Source organism: Telopea speciosissima, chromosome 11 (genome assembly GCF_018873765.1).
Source record: "Telopea speciosissima isolate NSW1024214 ecotype Mountain lineage chromosome 11, Tspe_v1, whole genome shotgun sequence".
Lineage (NCBI taxonomy): Eukaryota > Viridiplantae > Streptophyta > Magnoliopsida > Proteales > Proteaceae > Telopea > Telopea speciosissima.
In genome coordinates, this window is record NC_057926.1 from 4,474,405 (window position 1) to 4,493,925 (window position 19,521).

Sequence of the window (19,521 nt, forward strand, 5' to 3'; positions counted from 1 at the left end):
AAAGACTGTCTGGTTTAGAGTTTTCCAATTTCCCAATTTCCCAATTTGTTTGTTCATTATAATGCTAAATGCTTCGAATTTTTGTTACTTCTCCATATTACCATTACAATGTAGTGCTAACTAATGTTACCACTACAATTTTGTGCATTAAAGGAGGGAAAGGGGAGATCTAATGTAGTTGGAGGAAATCTAAGAATGGAAGTTTAATGAAAAATACTTGGTAGTTAATGCAATAAAAATTATCCTTAAAAAGTGGGATTTGTCAAACTTAACAATCATTGTGGACGGAGAGAGTAAAAAAAATTCAGGGAGCGGTTTTGGTGAATGGCAAGCCACAGTACAAAATGGCAGGTGGGTGCCTAGAATTGCCACGTGGCACATCATGTGGGGCTGAAATTTATGGATAAGTAGACCCCAAGGTCCCCTTGCTCACATGTCAAGTTTCATCCAAATATTCGATAGCCTAGCAGCAAAACACAGCTTGGAAAAATCCAGGACTACCAACAGGGTGCAAGGGACAAGGAATGCATGGACATACATGGGAGTAGATGGGAGGACAAATGATCGAATTTAAAGCTAAAATTTCACACATGGCCTATTTAGACCATTTCCTAGATATCCAACAGTTAGAATTACCATATAACTCTTCCATGTGGCAGAACAGCTGCACCCACCCACCAATTTTGTTTGAAGATTTCCGACCACATACTTTCTCCAAAATTTTTTGTATAAAGATACGAAGGCCTACTCAATATATAAGTATGAACCCATGATCTGGGAAAAAAAGAAGAAAAAACTAAGGTGCTAATGAACGGCCAGAGCACTTGGATCATTTTCCAGGGTTCCAGGAGTAACAACTCAATTATTCCAGTATAGTTGATCAGTTGGTTCAAATTTTTGATAGAGACCAGTCATTGATTCCAGTAGAAGTGCTAAAACAATGGCCAAGAAGCCAAATGACAAAAATGAATCCACAAGGTATATGCAATTCATAGGTTTTCTCTTCCCTTGATTGCATTCACCAACAATTAAAGAACTTCAAATAGGGAAACTTGGGAAAGCATGCAGACCATCAGTAAGGGTCTTTCAAACCTGAAACTAAGGGTGTCAATCGGTGCAGTTCTAGTTATTCGGTTTGGCTGCGGTGCAGTTTACATTTTGATAAATCAGCAAAATCAGAATCGTTTTGTATACGGTCCAGTTTTACTGGTTTCTATTCGGTTTTTGTTATCCGTTTCATAGTTGGTTTACATGCGGTTTGTGTAGTGTCGGTTTTGGGAAACAGTAATGAAGACAATATTGGTTTTCAAGGCCTTTGTATTCCCGTGCTTTCCTATTCTCTCCCAGTCTCCCTCACTCATCATATCTCACATGCCTATGTGATAAAAAAGAAACTTCCCATCTTCACTCGTCCTTTTCCTGTCCTATTCTTTGATTTTCCATTTTTTTTTCTTCTCCACTCTCATATGATAAACAAAATATTTTTTCTATTAGAAAGTAGGGTTTGTTAATCCATTTTAACATCATTCATTATTTTCAATTCATACTCAAACAAATATAATATATAGTTAGTTAACCCAAGACATTTTACTTATTTTATGTTTCAAGTATGATGCAATAATTGTTGTTTATTAAATTAATTATTATGTTATTAATTAATCCAATTGATGCATGAGCTAGTATTTGAGTAAGAGGTACCGGTTTCTATTCGGTTTCTTATTCGGTTTAGAACCGCAATTTTGTGGCGCAAATCAAAACCGAATTAGGAAGAAAACCTATAAAATCAAAACTGGATCATTTTTCTGCAGTGTGGTTCAGTTCGATTGTAAACAGTCGGTTCCGGTTCCATTTTGACACCCTAACCTGAAACAATGGTTTCTTGAATATGTCATTGCCATCCTGCACCCTCTAGTTATTAGAAAGTATAAGAGGTTAATATGTACATTGATGTTTTTAGCGATTTAAAGACACAGAATGTGTGGAATCTTAATGTAGTCCTAGGTGGCAAGGAGACCAGCTAGGAGCCAAGCAATAGGATCTGCTATGAACAGGCAGTCCTATTGGGCAGAAAATTGGATTTTAGTCCAAATTAGGGTTCGGGTTAGGGTTAGGTTAGGATTTAAATGGTTGGTTTTGATAGGCAGGTGTAAGGGAAGCTAACAGTGAAGGTCTAATGATAAATTAATGAATGGAAGTGGGATAATTCAAGTTACAGCAAATTAGGGTTTCGGGTTTCAGGTTTTCGAAAAGATGAGAGTGAGGGGATCTAGGGTTTAGAGATGGATTTAGGGCCGGGGGTTAAGGTTGAGTTCTCCAGGGGTTGGGAGAGTCACTCGGCCAAGGTATGGTGGGTTAATGATGGCTGGAAGTGGCTGGGTAGGATTTTAGGGTTTTGGGTAATCAATAAGGATGAGGGGAATTAGGGTTTAGATGATGGGATGGGGCTAGAGTTAAGGTCGAGTGGAGGGGATGCTGTGAGGGTACTGTGGTTAAAAATTGGATGAAATTTGATGGTGGAATTGGGCTGTGAGTGAAATTAGGTTTAGGAAAATTTAAGAAAAATAAAGGGGAAGGTTAGGGTTGTCAAGGGTTTAGAAGTAGAGGATTGGGGATGGGGTGACCTTATACTTACTTGAAGATGCAGGGGAATGTAGATAGCAGCAGCAACTTAAAGAAATATCAAATCTTGCAGCAGAATACTTGAGAGAGAGCTTGTTCGAACCACCCGGGCTTCGCACCGCAAGGTGTCGATTGGATCACACACCAATCCATAGGGCTTTACAGCCTAAAAACATATTCAGCCTAGGAGTCTAAAGTACCCCTGGCCAACCTATCTAATCCACACTACTCTCTAGATTGTGGGAGTGTGGTGTGGACCCAAAAAAAGGAAAATTACATAATTAAATAAAAGGTGACTCAAGTCACTTAAACTGGACCAAAGGTTCAACCGACCGGTTCAACTTAAAATATAAAAAACACTTAAAAAAAAAGACTAAGTATGGATCCACCAAACACTACTGACTATATCACTTGGACAACAGCTTATTCTTCTTCCCAAGGTACTAAAACTTGGAACTCGGTACCCACTCGACACTTGGAAACCAAGTCGAGTCGAGATCTCGCCGAGTTGGTGCATTTTTTTTTCCGACTCGAAACCTCAACTCGGTGGGTTTTAGACCTAGTTTGGGTCTGAAACTTGGTGTTTAGCCTATTTTAGGCCATTTAAACACAATGGCACTATCAGATTTTGCAAAAACAAAATCCAAATATGAGTTTCACTTCAGACCATAGGTTGGTAGGCGACGACGTACTAAAATACCCTACTCTACACATAATTTAGTAATAAAAAGCAATCAAAACATTCAATTTAATGTAAAACAACTTAAATACGCATTAGAAATGTTAAAGTGTACAATACATCAATCTTCAAACAAATGTTACATAAAATGTGATATGTTAATGTATTCAGTCCCAACATGATCCACATAGAATTCCCATGTCATAGTGTTGTTGTAGTTTTTGCACAACACTAATATAAGTGTTGTCATCAACATATTCCAAATCCCCTATCCTAGGGGATAGAAGAGGCGATGATGAAAAATCCTTCAAATTTGTGATGAATCTTGAAGATGGGTAGTTGAATCTTCAAATGTGCAGCTAAATCACCTCTCCCGAAGTTCAAGTCTTGAAATCCACAGGAAAAATGAAGAAGGATCTTCAAATGGGGAAGAAGAGAGTAGTTTTGGGATCTTTGGACAGAACTCAACCGAGATATGTCGAGTTGTGTCGAGTTAGGTAAGTAAATAAACTAGTAGATGGATCATTTTCTGGGTCAAGCCAAGATCTCGACCTGAGATCCGAGATCTTGAACTATTTTATATTGTATTCCAACTCGTCTCAGTTTCTCAAAAAACCGAGAAACTCACCGAGATCTCGCGAGTTCTCGAACTCTGCTTCTTCGTCTTGTGGATGTAGGGCTGTAGCTCTGCATCAGATCCTTTTTTGTGATGTATTTTGTAGTTATTCACCTTCTTATTACTTCGTTCCTCAACTTTTTTTCGAGGGAAATAATCAGCGCCACCCCTTGAGGTTTGCCAATATTTTAAGGCACCCACACGAAGTATGGAAATATCAACCGTTACCCAGATTTTAACGGGGTTAACCTATGAAATGCAACCACTAAATTACCCTCTACACTAAAACATAAAAAACCCAGCCCACAATCACTTTCTAACCGGTAGCGATGTGAAGAAGAGAAGTCCTTCATTAGAGCTCTAATGGTCCTGCAATTTTGGAGTAAAGATCTCAACCACAAACCCTATTGATTCTAAGTGGTAAATAATCAATAAAACAGCCCTCAAACTAGATAAAATTTCCTGAAGGACTTATCAACCACCATTTCGTGAAGTTTCCATTGAGCTTACTGAAATTCGAACTCCTGAAAGAGATATACCTAGACCCCAATGAATTCCCATTAAGCATACTAAACCCTAAGCTTCTAGAAGAGAATACTTGAAGCTTCAAGCTAATCTTGGGGCTTAAAGGTCACGAATTTGAGAATCCAGTCTGGAAAACTCCTGATGAGTAGTACCTCAGAGGATATCCACATGATACAGAATGGGAATGATGCTTTGAAGAGTTGACATTGGAAAATAGACCACCTAATGATGTGGGTTTGGAAGAACAACCATGGAGATACAGTTTCGAATGGGTTTCAGATACAAGATTTCTTAAATTTGAGAACCTAGATGGGAAAATTGCAGCAGAGTAACTTGGTATAGAATTTTCATTGGAAATAACATATAAATTTTGCTTTGCAGAGAAAATTGATGTGGGTTTTGAAGGGAATTGATTAGAATATAGTCTATAGAGACCTTCTGCAATTCTACTCGAGGGTTCTGCCATAACGATTTTGATCGAGAGAAAACAAAATACACAATGAGAGATGGCCTCAGAAGGAAAGCATCCGAAGACTAATAATGTAGCAGAAGCAAAATTTTCACTTCCTGCGGATCTTCAGTAGACCTGCAGCCTCAAAAAAAAAACTTGGACTAGGGAGGAGTGAACGCTGGCCGTTGGGGAAGAAAAGGGCGGGAGGGCATGGCGGAGGTGGAGTTGGGGGAGGGTAAGGTATAGAAGAGGGGCGGGTGTGAGGGAGAGGGGGGGGGGGGGGGGAAGGAAGAAGAAGGGAGTGCCTCCAACTCCAGATCTTTCTAGAAGATTTAGGACTCCAACTCTTTTGATGTGAGAAGCAAGTAATCTATGGTCACCTCTCATTGTGTTGATTCCTCAAGGAACGGGCATAATGTTGTGTCTTGAGGCCTATCCCTGTCCCTTTTGCAGCCCTCTATCTCCTCTCTCTGAGGATTGAGTTTTCCTTTGCTTGTATTGTCAGTTCCATAATGTTTTTATTCTTCCCCTATTCTACGGGCTCCTTGTTTCTCGCTGCAGTTTTATCTCTCTAAGATGTGGTAGACAGCATTCAAAACTAGAATTCCAATGACATGCCCATGTTTGACAACAAAAATGAGTATTCAACTCGAAACATTCTTTCATGAATGAATGGAAGATGAACAAGGTCTTCTAAAAGAACCATGCCATCAAGTCAAAAATTAAAGGATTCCATCAAAATTTACTTGGATGGTCCACCAAAAGTAAAGAAATCAGCGCACTAAACTCAGATCCTAAATTTAGATAAAGAACAAAGGGAATCATATAGCAATAAGATTCTATATTGAAACAAACACCAACCTTGAACCATGATGGATTTGTGCAGCTTTATTCTTTGATATGAAGTTGGTCATCTTCTCATGCAACCGTTCACTAGCCTGACACACAATTAATGATAAAAAGCATTCAAGATGATCACATAAATTGAAAAAAAAAAAAAATCTGAAAACATGACACATACATCTGCTATATGTGCATGGCGAAGCTCGAGCCAAATGGGATCATGATCCTCCAAAAGGACCTCCTTTTTCTCGGGGGAACCACCAGTTTTGCTTGGAACCTAAACCACACTTATATACATACATATTTACATACATATGGAGATGTCAACCACTGTTATTAAAGCTGCCAAGAAGATGAAAGAGCTCAAAAATTCAAATTCCAATTATATTTAACATGAAGGTGTACCTCATGCACATATTTATTTCCATCCATATTTAATAAATCATGGCACATGGCATCATACGTCCATTCATGTATAATAGGCGCAATCTACAAATGAAAAAACATACTCAGCATTAAGCATATAGCGAGATAATATAGGAAGCACAAATCTTCAATAGACCATTCATCAACCTGATCCACAGATCTGTCAAGAATAAGCAACTCGCATGTTTCTGTCTGGGGAAAGTTAGGAACAGAGGTTTTGTATTTGGTAAGACAGTTCCAAACACCAGCAGCAAGCTTTGTTGGAACTAAATCACGAAATGGTGTCACTGTGGAAGCATCCAGGCATTTGGCAGCACGGTAGCGCACATATGGAAGCTCCTGAGTGAATACAAACACATCATCAAGCTTATTGAAATACAATCCAAAATTATAAATGCATTATTAAGCTTATAGAAACCCAACCAGAAAGAATTCTACACTTAAGTTTATAACGTCCCCGACCTATTAAATAATGCTAAGATCATACAAGGATAGTTTCTTCGAAGTAATGCCAGAAAATATATATTTCAAAAGTAGAAAGCAATGATTTGATACAAATACTCACCACTGGAGAACTTACCTTTCTTTACCATGTGGATAATTTCTTCAAAACAATGCCAGAAAAAATTTTATATATAATGCAAAATCTTCCAACAAAACCAATTTCAGGAGCCCTCGCAAAACGAAATTATCAAGGGCCCTTGGATCAGTGGAAGATATAACTGTGCATCCATTAAAAACCAAGGGAAAGCGAGGTGAACCGGATTCAACCAACTACAAGCCTGCAATGTCAATCTTACTTTCCCAGTGGCTCCTGAAATAAAGGCAGGTTCTTTTGATTGGCTATGTAGTGAAGCTCTGGCAAGCATAGCCTTAATTTCCAGTAGTTGGTGCCTGTTTTGACTCAAGAGTCTGCAAGGGCATCTCATGTGGAGTCAATAGAGTGTTGTAAATTTGGGTATTCTAGCAAGTGTGTTCAGTCCCAAGGGTATACTTGCAATTTTGCTCTTTCCTTTTTTATTATAATAGAACTTGGCTGTGAGTCCTTGGAACACAAGCAATCATTCTCCCAAATCAGTTTCATCATGGTATCAGAGCGGGAATCAGTCTTGGGAATCCCGCCCTAGTACCTATGTGGCCGCTGCCACCATCATTGTGACGCAACACAGCAGCACCACCTCCACCATCACCACTTTTTTCCGTCCTTCGACTCTCTCTTCTACCGACTTCTTCCACCGCCTTCTTATGACTTAAATCTCAATTCCTTGTTGCTGGAATCTCTTTCCCTGTGATCGTGGTTCAATGATGCAGCTCCAAGTAGGAAGAAGAAGAAGTCCTGAACCTAGGGCTTGATTAGGGAGCCGTAGAGTAGGTTTATTTGCTAGTATTCTCCATACTTAGCTTTATTTTTCTATTTTTAGATTGAACCGGCTTAGAATTGGTTATATCCAATTGGTTCAAGTGGTCCAATTTAAGTTAATTAGTTAATTAGTTAATTAGTTCTTAATTTAAGTTAGCAGGGGTATCTTAGTCAATTTACTGTTTTAATTAGTTAAGTTAGATTTAAACCTCTCCCTTCCACGATTTTGTGAAGGAGAAGACTTTAATTTGTAGTAGGAATTGGCATTAACCATATTATAAATATAATAAATCGTGGAGGCTCCCCTACATTGAATTTTGAATAAAAAAAAGACTGTTTGCTGCAGCTTCTCCTGCTCCTTTGTGAGTGTATATCCTTGTGGATCTCAAGATGGATAGGGTGGTTGGACTCCTGCGACTTCTTGCATCAAGAAAATCGGGAGGTTTCTTCAAATTTCAAGCTGCTGCCGGTGGATTCCTGCTGTAAGTTTGAATGATTAAATTATGTTTTCCATTCATCCTCCCTCCCAATCGTTTCCCTCTTTTATTTTTATTTGATTTTCCTCATAAACCCTAGTTTCCCCTACCACCATTACCACCCTAAAATAGTCTAAAATCCCCACAGCCTAATATCACCATTAGAACCAGCCCATATTTGGATCGAACCTTCCCATCCCTGCTTAGTAAACTTGATCCCAAGCCCAGCCCTCACAGCCCACTTGAAACTCTAGTTTTGGTAGTTTTCCTAATTTCTAAAACCCGAAACCCTAACCCTAATTTTGCAGGAATTTTAAACTCATCCAAGATCCCAATATTTTTATATCAAAATAATCCCCTAGACCTGCTGATCATTACCATATATTACATTCATCCCTAACCCTAGCCTAAACCCTAAATTTGCCCTAAACAGCCCCAAACTGCCTAATCAAACCAGCAGCCCTTTCTTAATCCTATTGCTTGGCCTCTAGTGGGATTTTTCTCCTATCCAGAGCTACATTATTCAAGGTCTTGGTTTCGGACATGGTTTCAGCCAGGCAGAAAACCGAGTTGAGCCAAGATCTAGGCGAGTTGGTGTATTTTTTTTTTGTTGAACTCATTGCTTGGTTTTGATGGGTTTTTGACCTAGTTAGGTCATGAAACTTGGTATACAGACTATTTTGGGCCATTTAAACACAATGGCACTATCAGATCTAGAAAAACCAAAGTCCAAATAGGAGTGTCAAACAACTTAAATAAGCATTAGGAATGTAAAAATGTAAAATACATCAATCTTCTTCAAATCATTGCAATTGTAGATTGATGTTTCCACAAATTTAATGGAGTAATCCAACGATTTTCCATCAAAAAATGGGAAGAGAGATCATTTTTTGGAAGTCCAAAGCTTTTCCCACTGAGATGACCGAGACCTATGGAAATCTCGACTGGTCTTGGTCGAGATAAGGGCCTTTTATAACTGGGTTTGGTCTGGTTTTGGTCGAACCGAGATCTCGACCAAGACACGAAATAAAGTTCTCATCTCGGACCTTCAAAAAACCGAGATAGGCGAGACCTCATTCCATGCCTGTGATGCTCCTTTCCTACAGCTTTATTTTCACCTTTATTTCGTAGTAGTGAGCAATTGAGCTTTTTGTTGAGCAGCAGTCATGTCTTGCAACAGTACCACCTCAACCAACACTGAAGGAACGAGTCGTAATACTCCTAGTGAGTTTCTGTCCTCCCCTATTAGCTCCATGATGCAGAATTATCACCAAACTGGGCTTCTTTTATTAGGAATAAGTCTAGGGTTGGGATATATATATGTTGGGCCTTTGATCCCAAGGGTTTTCTATGTAATAGGCCACTTTAATGAGCCTAAACTAGGGGTATATAGGTTGCATACGGGATTAGCCCAAACTTAGTTTATTTTTATGTTTTTTAATTGAACCGATTCAAATTGGTTGCATCCAATTGATTCAATTTAAGTGATCATGTGACTTGGTTAAGTGGTCATGTGATGTAAGTTGGGTTGGATTAGGATTCTATAAGTCCAGCCATGTTTTGAGTTTATTTCCTTTAGTATTTTAGTTTCCTAGTCAGTTTAAGTTACCTAATAGGTTAAGGATTGGGTTAGGCCTTTCCTTTTTAGAGTAGAAGTTTATTTTTGAGTCTTTTATTTAAGGTTATAAGGGGGCAAAGCCTTGAATACGAATTTGATTAATGAAAAACTTTTGTTTGCTGCCATTGTTGCTGCCCTACTCTGTTGAGTGTTGCTCCTTATGAGTGTGCATCCTTATGGTTCTATCAAGGTGGAAAGGGACTGGTGGAATCCGGTTGACTCCTTACGCCGTGACAGCTGGGAGGATCTTCTTCAATTCGAAGGTGATTCTATCCTTCACATCTGTTCAAGCTGCTGCCAGTGGAATCTCCAGTAAGTTTGACACCCAATTTCTTCTTCTAACCCTCTAGTCCTTTCCCCCAATCGATCCCCTTTATTTTTTGTTGGAATCCCATAAACCCTAACTCCAATAAACCCTAAATCTTGCTGCTCAGCCATATTTGTCCATCAAAACCCTAATAACCTCATCCTTCATTAATTTCCCCAAAACCCATAGTAGATCCTGACTTACTGCCCAGTTTTACAGAATTTTCAAAACACTTAACTCTATAATACCTACATTATTAGAGTCCTATAAACCTGCCTAGCCATAACCCCTAACCCCCCTTCCATTATCCTAACCTAAGCCCTAGATTTGACCTAAAACTGCAATTCTGTCCAACTGAAACTGCAAAACCAACAGCCCCTTAGTTCCTTGTTATTGGTCTTGGTTTAATTGGCTTCTAGTAGGGCTTTACCCTATCTAGAACTACATTATTTGGTATCAGAGCCCATGGCTGACCCCATGGCTGCAATGCTCGAGATGTTCCAGAAGGTTGCTGTTGAATACAGGGCTGTAATTGAAGCCCAGAGGGCTGCAGCTGATGCCATCATGGTTAGGCTGCAACGTTTGGAAGAACAAAGAGTCACCCCTGACAGATATGCGAATCCCAGAAATGGATATAGAGAACACAAGGGACAGCAGGTCATTCTAAATCTTTTTAATCTACCCTCCGAGATGCACAAACGACAAACCATGTGCACCAAACAGAAGGGGACAGATTATGAGAATCAAGTCTTAGCTGTACCACAGAAGGAATTTGAGCAGACCAGCCATGATTCAGGTCTGATCCTAGCTGTGGTTACACAAGAAGTTGCTGCCCAGCCTGAGGTCAAGTTGGCACAGCCCATCAAGGAGTTATTGCATGAATTTTCTAATGTAGTGCCAGGGGATCTACTAAACGAGTTACCCCCATTGAGGGATATTCAGCATGTAATTGATTCAGAGGTGATTCTACAGGAGAACAATGACCTTCAAGATGCTGTTCTTGAAGAGGTGGAGCTTGTGTCTCAAGTATTAGATGAGACGGTTGCTAACACTGAAGACTCTTTGGATAGGACATTCACAGTTGGTGCTGATTCAGAGGTAAAGCATATAGAGTTTGTTATGCCACCATGATTCTTCGAAGAGAAAGCTCCACGCCTGGAAGACTATATTCCTAATGTTCTTGCCCCACCAAAGTTTTGTTTGGGAATGGTCAAATCTGCTACTCACATGTTGTTTTCCCCTTACCACTACAAAATTCGAGGACGAATTTTTTCAAGCTGGGGAGAGTTGATGCAGAATTATCACCAAACTGGGCTTCTTTTATTAGTAATAAGTCTAGGGTTGGGATATATATATGTTGGGCCTTTGATCCCAAGGGTTTTCTATGTAATAGGCCACTTTAATGAGCCTAAACTAGGGGTATATAGGTTGCATACGGGATTAGCCCAAACTTAATATTTTTATGTTTTTTAATTGAACCGATTCAAATTGATTGCATCCAATTGGTTTAATTTAAGTGATCATGTGACTTGGTTAAGTGGTCATGTGATATAAGTTGGGCTGGATTAGGACTCTATAAGTCCAGCCATGTTTTGAGTCTATTTCCTGTAGTATTTTAGTTTCTTAGTCAGTTTAAGTTACCTAATAGGTTAAGGATTGGGTTAGGCCTTTCTTTTTTAAAGTAGAAGTCTATTTTTGAGTCTTTTATATAAGGTTGTAAGGGAGCAAAGCCTTGAATGCGAATTTGATTAATGAAAAGCTTTTGTTTGCTGCCATTGTTGCTGCCCTGCTCTATCGAGTGTTGCTCCTTGTGAGTGTGCATCCTTGTGGTTCTATCAAGGTGGAAAGGGACTGGTGGAATCCGGTTGACTCCTTACGTCGTGACGGCTGGGAGGATCTTCTTCAATTCGAAGGTGGTTCTATTATTCACATCTATTCAAGCTGCTGCCAGTGGAATCTCCAGTAAGTTTGACACCCAATTTCTTCTTCTAACCCTCTAGTCCTTTCCCCCAATCTATCTCCTTTATTTTTGGTTTGAATCCCATAAACCCTAACTCCATTAAACCCTAGATCTTGCTACTCAACCATATTTGTCCATCAAAACCCTAATCCCTTCATCCTTCATTAATTTCCCCAAAACGCATAGTAGATCCTGACTTACTGCCCAGTTTTACAGAATTTTCAAAACACTTAAAACTCTATAATACCTACATTATTAGAGTCCTATAAACCTGCCTAGCCATACCCCCCTACCCCCCTTCCATTATCCTAACCTAAGCCCTAGATTGGACCTAAAACTGCAATTCTGTCCAACTAAAACTGCAGAACCAACAGCCCCTTAGTTCCTTGTTATTGGTCCTAGTTTAATTGGCTTCTAGTAGGGCTTTACCCTATCCAGAACTACATTACTCAATCAAGCTTGATGGCAGCAACTATTTGATGTGGTCCCGCTCTTGCTTCCTCTCTATTGCTGCCCGAGGTTTTACCGGGAATCTTACGGTTAATATTGTGAAACCTACGACTGCTGGTCCCCAGTTGCAGAAGTGGATTTTCGATGATTCTCTTGTGATGTTTTTTTTTATTAATTCCATGCAACCTTCTATTGCCCGTGGCTATCTTCTCTTGGACTCTGCTGAGAAGATTTGGAAGGCAGACAAGGAGACATATTCACAGGTTGGAAATGCTGCCCAAGTCTATGAGTTGCGCAAGCGAATCCATGGAACCACCAAGAAGGAGATGTCCTTGTCCCAGTATTACTCTGAGTTGCGCAGCATGTGCAAGACCTTGATTTCTATGAGACCTTTCAGGTACATGCTCTACTAATGCTACCAACTTCAAGAAACGTGAAGATATGATCCATGTTTATGACTTTCTGGCAGGATTGAATGTGGAGTATAACCATATTCGGTCTCAGGTTCCTAGTCGGGATCCATTCCCTTCCTTGGAGCAGTCTTACGCTCTTGTTCAGCTTGAGGAAAGCCGACGGACAGCCATACTTCAGCTCCTTTCTTAGGAGAGATCAGCTCTCTATACTGGGTCTGGTTCTCAGCCCAAGGAGGCTTCTATTCGTTCTACTGGTCATCCTTCGTCTGATCGGGATGGTCCCACTTGTGATCCAGTGAAATGTGAATATTGTGGGAAGGAACGCCACACAAAGGAATACTGTTGGAAGTTACGCGGCCATCCCTCCTCCACCACTACACATGGACATGGAAGCGGTGCTTCTGATCCGGCTCATGCTCACCATACTGAGGTGACTTCTCCTACACCTACCGAGGGCCAATTTTCACAGGATGAGATGCTCCTTCTCCGCCGCATGATGTCCAAGCTGGACACCACCTCTTCACCAGCTCCGTCTTTTGCAGCTTCTATTGTCACTGGTTTGACCTCTTCTGCCTCAAAATTTGTGCACTCATGTATTCCTTTTGTCGGTCATCTTGGATAATTGATTCTGGCGCCACTAACCATGTAACTGGTTCCTCTAGTTAGTTTTCTACCTTTTATCCAGGTTCAGGTAAGGAACGTGTTCGCAATACTGATGGTTTTGTTTCCTCTGGGAAAGGAACCATCTCCTATATTACTTTAACTTTATCGACTGTTCTCCATGCGCTCAATTTTTCTACTAATCTTCTGTCTATTAGAAGTATTACTCGGGATTTAAATTGCAAGGTCACCTTTTTTCCTTCTCATTGTGTGCTCCAAGACTAGGTGACAAGGAAAACGATTGGCAGTGGGAAATTGAGTAGTGGTCTATATCTACTAGAGGACAGTCAACCTGCAGCTTCAGTTCTTACTCCTCAGGCTCATCAGTTGGATTCTTGTGCTTCAGCCCTAACAGAGTTACATTGGTGGCATCGGCGTTTGGGCCACCCACCTCTTAGGACTTTATCCCTTGTTTTTCCTTATTTATTTCAAAAGTGTAATCCTAATAACTTCTTTTGTGATGCTTTGTTTTTGCCAAGCAAATTCGTTTTGTTTATCTTATTTCTAAACATATGAGTATTGTATCTGTTGTTTTAATATACTCTGATATTTGGGGCCCTTCTCGATGTGTATCTATTTCTGGTTATCGTTATTTTGTGACTTTTATTGATTGTCATTCTTGTGCTACTTGGGTATATCTCATGCTTCATAAGAGTGAGATGTTTCATTGTTTTCAGCTCTTTCATTGTATGATTAAAACCCAGTTTAATGCTACTGTTAAAGTTCTCCGCAGTGATAATGGTTGGGAGTATTTTGAGGGATCCTTTCAGTCCTATCTTGCTGCAGAAGGCATCATTCATCAGACTAATTGTGTAGATACTCCTACACAAAATGGTGTCGCGGAACTTAAAAACCGCCACATGCTGGAGGTCGCACGTGCTCTAATGTTTGAAATGTATGTCCCTAAGCACTATTGGAGCGAGGTCGTCCTTAATGTTGCTTAATCAATCACATGCCTTCTCGTGTGTTGAGTTTCCAATCTCCTTTGGATGTTCTCCAGCACCCGTCCTCTTTTACACCTCCTCTGCGGGTCTTTGGTTGCATGTGTTTCACCGCAACCATCATCTTGCTAGCAAACTTGATCCTCGGGGACTTTGGTGCATTTTTGTCTGCTACTTTGCCACTTAGAAGGGCTATGTACTACCATTTGCCCACTCGTCGTATGTTTGTCACTATGGATGTCGTGTTTCATGAATCTGCCTCTTATTATTCCTCGGCACCTCTTCAGGGGGAGCCTTCTAGTGATCATGTGTTGTTGATTATTCCTCTTGATAGTCCCTCCATGTCTCTTCCCGAGCTCAATGTGCACCCCTTCGTGTAGGGGGAGCATCCTTCTCCTGACAGTGTACAAATTGCTAAACCATTGTAGGTGTTCACTCGCTCTCAGGCTCGCAAAGATCCAACCGATATTAAAACTGCTCTACCTGGTCAGCGGCTCTTCTCAAATCCAGGACCGCCCATCATCTCACCTGAACTTGGTAAACTTCCTCCTCCTAGTGATGAATCTTTGTATTATATCTTGGCAGGATGCAATGGCAAATTCTAGATGGAAAGAGGTTACTAATAGAAAGAAGACTAGTAGAGAAATTGGGAACATGTAACACAAAGGATAAAGATACCAAGGAGGAGCACTGAATTGAGCCCTTTTCAGAGATAGTGGAGAGAGTACCATCAGTAACCCGAACTCTGTTTGTACCTAAACACGGAGAATATGTAAAGAATTGGTTGAAAGATCCAGTCATATGGTCAGTGGCCCCAAAATCAATTATCCAAGGAACGGATACAACTGAGACACAGTGACCACTGAAAGAAATATCTAGATGGGCAAAGTTGGAGTTGAGTGTCACTGGCATAGAGGCAGCAGACAATGAAGGTGAAGATGAGGGCTCTAACTTGGTCACCAAAGCCTGAAAATCAACAGCTCGTCTTGTGATGAAGAAGCACCCATGGAAGCAGCATCGGATGTCTCAGTGTGTGGTGTGCATGAGCCTGGTTGGATCGACCACGACCACGTCCACGAGAAGAATTGGTTGGATGACCAATAAAGTTTCCAGCAATGTTCAGTGGTATGGCGCTCTTTACCACAATAATCATACTCGACTGTTTCCTGGCTAGTATTAGAATGCTCATTCGAGCGTGTGAAACCACCCCGAGACTAAGATCCAGGCCCAAAGTATAGGGCTGATCACTCCTGTTATATGGGTTGCAGCATTGCAGTACGAGGGTTGTCTTCTAACTAAACCATAGCATATGATTGCTCCAGAGATGGAAAAGGGTCACGGCTAAGAACATGAGCACGGATCTGATCGTACTCCACATAGAGACCAGCCAAGAAATCATACACACGGAGCTTGTCTTCACACTTCTTGAAGCTCGTGCCATCTGTAGAACAAGTGGCCTAAAAGTCCTTGTAAAAATCCAATTCTTACAATATATCCCATGTAACTCAGAGTAATACTGGGATAACTACATCTCCTTCTATTTGATTTCATGAATTTTCTTCCTCAACTCATAGACTTGAGCACATAGTTCTAAAACTCGCGAGATCTCGGTTTTCTGGGAGGTCGAGACGAGTTGTAATACGACGAGTTTTAAAAGTGCATTTTCTCGGTCGAGATCATGGGTTGGCCCAAATCTCGACCCATCTACTCCTTTAAAAGTATTGTAACTCGACAGAACTCGAGATTTCTCGATCGAGTTCAATCCAGAAGCTCTTTTCTTCCCCCTTTGAAGGTTGTGAGCTCATTTTACCTCTGGATTTCATGCCTTAATATGACAATAGCAGTGGATCCCACCCATACATGCCTCAATATGCCACACCTATACATGCCTTAATATGACAGTAGCAGTGGATCTCACGCGCATCACGCCTCATGGCAACCGCTATACCCTAGGATAGGGGACATGGCATATGCTGATCACAACTCTTATATGATTGTTGTGGAAAACTATGTGCAACAGTACATCAACACTATGTCATGGGAAGACTATGTGGCACTAGTGGGGACTGAATGCGTGATTCAAGGGAATTTTATGTGATGATAGTTGTAACATTGTTAAACAGTTTGATGTATCACTTTAACATTTCTAATGCTTATTTCAGTTGTTTTACATTAATTGAATGTTTTGCTTGCTTTCTATTACTAAATTATGTGTAGAGTAGGGTATTTTAGTACGTCGTCGCCTACCAACCTAGGGTCCGAAGTGAAACTCCTATTTAGACTTTGTTTTTGCAAAATCTAATAGTGCCATTGTGTTTAAATGGCCTAAAATAGGCTGAGTACCAAGTTTCAGACCCAAACTAGGTCTAAAACCCACCGAAACCAGGTTTCGAGTTTAAAAAAAAAATGCACCAACTCAACCGAGATCTCGGTCGTTGGGGTCAAGTTCCGAGTTTTAGTACCATGTTTGAGCGTCATTCCTAACTTGAGAATATGTATCCTTTGCAGCCTTCCAAATTTTGGCAGCAGTATCCAACAAAAGATAACCCCATACAATATTAGGTTGCATAGAATTGATAAGGAACGACATCATCAGAGAGTTGTCAGAACTCCAATTTTTTCTTAGACGAACCAGCAGTAGTAGGCTTCTAAGATTCACCTATCAGATACCGGGAAAACCCGTGGGAGTCGATAGACAGAAAACAGGATCGAGACCACATCAAGTAATTGCTCCCATCCAATTTGATAGAGCTAACAGGGAAAAGAAAGTCACTGTGAGTCCCACGACTCACTCCATCACTTCCAGTTGATGCAGTAGTGATATCCGACATGACTGCTGATCTCAGATATACCACAAACCTTGAGAAGAAATATCTCTAACATATGCTACAGCAAGGGCAGCAACCTGAACAAACACCTGAAAGCCTGAGTAAAGTGCTGCAACATCAAATCTTCGTAATGAACAAAGAGGTAACACACAATGACTCTTAAGCCATATAGGAACAAGGCTGGAGAGAACAAAGGAAAGGACCCTTGGTGGAGAGTGAGATCACCCCCAAGGGATGCTGGGGCTTTTTGGCTTGAGAAAAAAAGGAGCCGAGAGAGAGAGAGAGGAAAAGAAGGCGAGAGGAGGAAACGCAAAAGAGTGGCAGCGCTAGGGAGGTGGCGGTGACACAGTGGTAATAGAGTTTGGAACCCAAGGTGGATCCTCTCTCTGATACCATGTTGTGATTTAGGGAATGATGGCTTGTGTCAGTATGACAGCAGCCATGTTTTATTTAAAACAGAATAGAGTGAGTACAAAAACCATAATGCTCTTCAAGGACAAATCTACCCTTATACCCATATCACAACAGCTATCATTGCTAAAAGACTGATATCTAGCCAATACATAGTCATAGATACACACTAACAGGTATACAGAAACGCATGCACTCATGATATATTTCATGTAGAAATTAAAATTTTCTAGTATTGTCAACCAGGAAAAGAAAATAACACTGCTCATTGAATAACATGCTCACCAGCATGGATCCATATTTCATATTTTAAGAACAAATTTGATATAAAACATCTGCAAGTTAAATGTTCAAGTTCAACAACAGCAAAGCAATGGATATGTTTTTAATCCATACCCGCAATGAAGCAAAAACTGTGGATATTCGAGTGGCCATTGTGTTCAAGCAAGCATCATACATACGTGAATTCTCCACATTTTCCCCGAAAAGATCCTCTAATGCCTTCTCATTATCAGTAATGAAACCCTACTTGGAGGTCAAAAAAATCGATGATGTGTACCAAAATGAAAAACATATATCAAGGAAATAGAAATAATGTAGCCATCAAATGTAAAAATAGGGTAAATTAATTGTAGTCCTAGTTAACAACAGGTGAACCCAAGAATTTCAAACAATTTAAAATGAAGAAACAGCATAGCCAGAACGATACAGAAAACAGAAGACTTGTCCGACTAAACCTCAAATGGAGTCCAAATATGCTCGCTTCCATATATAGTAAAATAGGACTGATGAGAAACTAAACAATACAGAAAATTCCATATGTGGGTCTTGCCAAGTCTCAGACTACATGGATTCATAGAAGTCCCTGAGTCTTCATATAAAACGCATATTACATAACAAAATATTAGAAGTAAAGAAAGAGTCACCAAATACCTGACTGTCTATAGCAAAGTACTCCAAATTCATCTGCATTTCTCAAACAAACAAGAAAAGAAAAATCATCAACAAATATATAAGACTTCCAATAGATAAAAGCTAAAGTAACCCGGCATCATATTAAGTATATAAACTGTTAGAAAACAATCTAAAAGATAAAAAATCTGGATATCTGATGTCTGAAATGCATGAGAAGACAGTAGATTGACCTCTCTCAAAGCACCAATACGGGGTAATACACTTGTATCATTCTTGATGCGATTAACCAATTCTTTTGAAACAGATGAACTGAAGAAGACAAATGCCCTGTGAAAAAAGAATAACAATTAAAGTACAGAAATTTGAGCAAAACTAAGTTGACAGTACTAGAAGCTAGAGCCCCAAGAGACAGATCACAAAAAGAACTAGAGAGCATACGTACTTCTTGTACAAAGGCACTCTTCCCGACATGTCAGATAAGAACATGACAACACTGCATCACCAAAAAGGCAGTCAGAAAAGGTCCCAATCATTTTAGTTCTTAAAAGAAACCAAAGCATATTTATGTGTAGAAGTAACAATTAGATAGATCAGGTTTGAGTATTAATGATAGCAGCTGGGTAACCAACTCAAACTGTCCCAAATTAAAGATGGGTTGGGATTAACCAAACATAACCCCGAAGAAGTGGGGGAGAACAGGTTGGCAAGGCCCAGCATAGAAAATCTTTGGAAGGCAGACACCCAATCAAGACAAATGGACTTGCAAACAGGCAATGCAGAACCTAGGGAAAGCAAGCGGTTTGGAGAACAATCACAAATTGCCACGTCAACAATCATATATCAAGAAGAGGGAGGAAGAAATGAAGGATGGATTGCCAAAACAAAGTAATACTGGTTTCACAAGTTTTGGCATGCGGAACTTGACAATATAAAACAATAAAAGCTGAAATGCAAGTTCATGGGATTTTCCTTCTGAATAACTTTTACATGGCTGGTCCTCATCAAATCAGTTTTGCAATCCTC

General features: G+C 40.1%; 1 protein-coding gene across 2 annotated transcripts in view; it reads right to left on the reverse strand.

Annotated features, from left to right (window-relative positions):
• The window catches only part of LOC122646467 (SNARE-interacting protein KEULE-like), a 63,760-nt gene that overhangs the window by 19,382 nt on the left and 24,857 nt on the right, over positions 1-19,521 (reverse strand). For both annotated transcript variants that reach the window (XM_043840029.1, XM_043840028.1), the window contains exons 6-13: positions 18,941-18,991; positions 18,729-18,825; positions 18,517-18,549; positions 17,980-18,108; positions 6,307-6,498; positions 6,139-6,222; positions 5,912-6,010; positions 5,752-5,828 (exon numbers count right to left, since the gene is read on the reverse strand). In XM_043840029.1, coding sequence (XP_043695964.1) covers positions 5,752-5,828; positions 5,912-6,010; positions 6,139-6,222; positions 6,307-6,498; positions 17,980-18,108; positions 18,517-18,549; positions 18,729-18,825; positions 18,941-18,991 — 762 coding nt within the window. The remainder of the gene's footprint in view (positions 1-5,751; positions 5,829-5,911; positions 6,011-6,138; positions 6,223-6,306; positions 6,499-17,979; positions 18,109-18,516; positions 18,550-18,728; positions 18,826-18,940; positions 18,992-19,521) is intronic.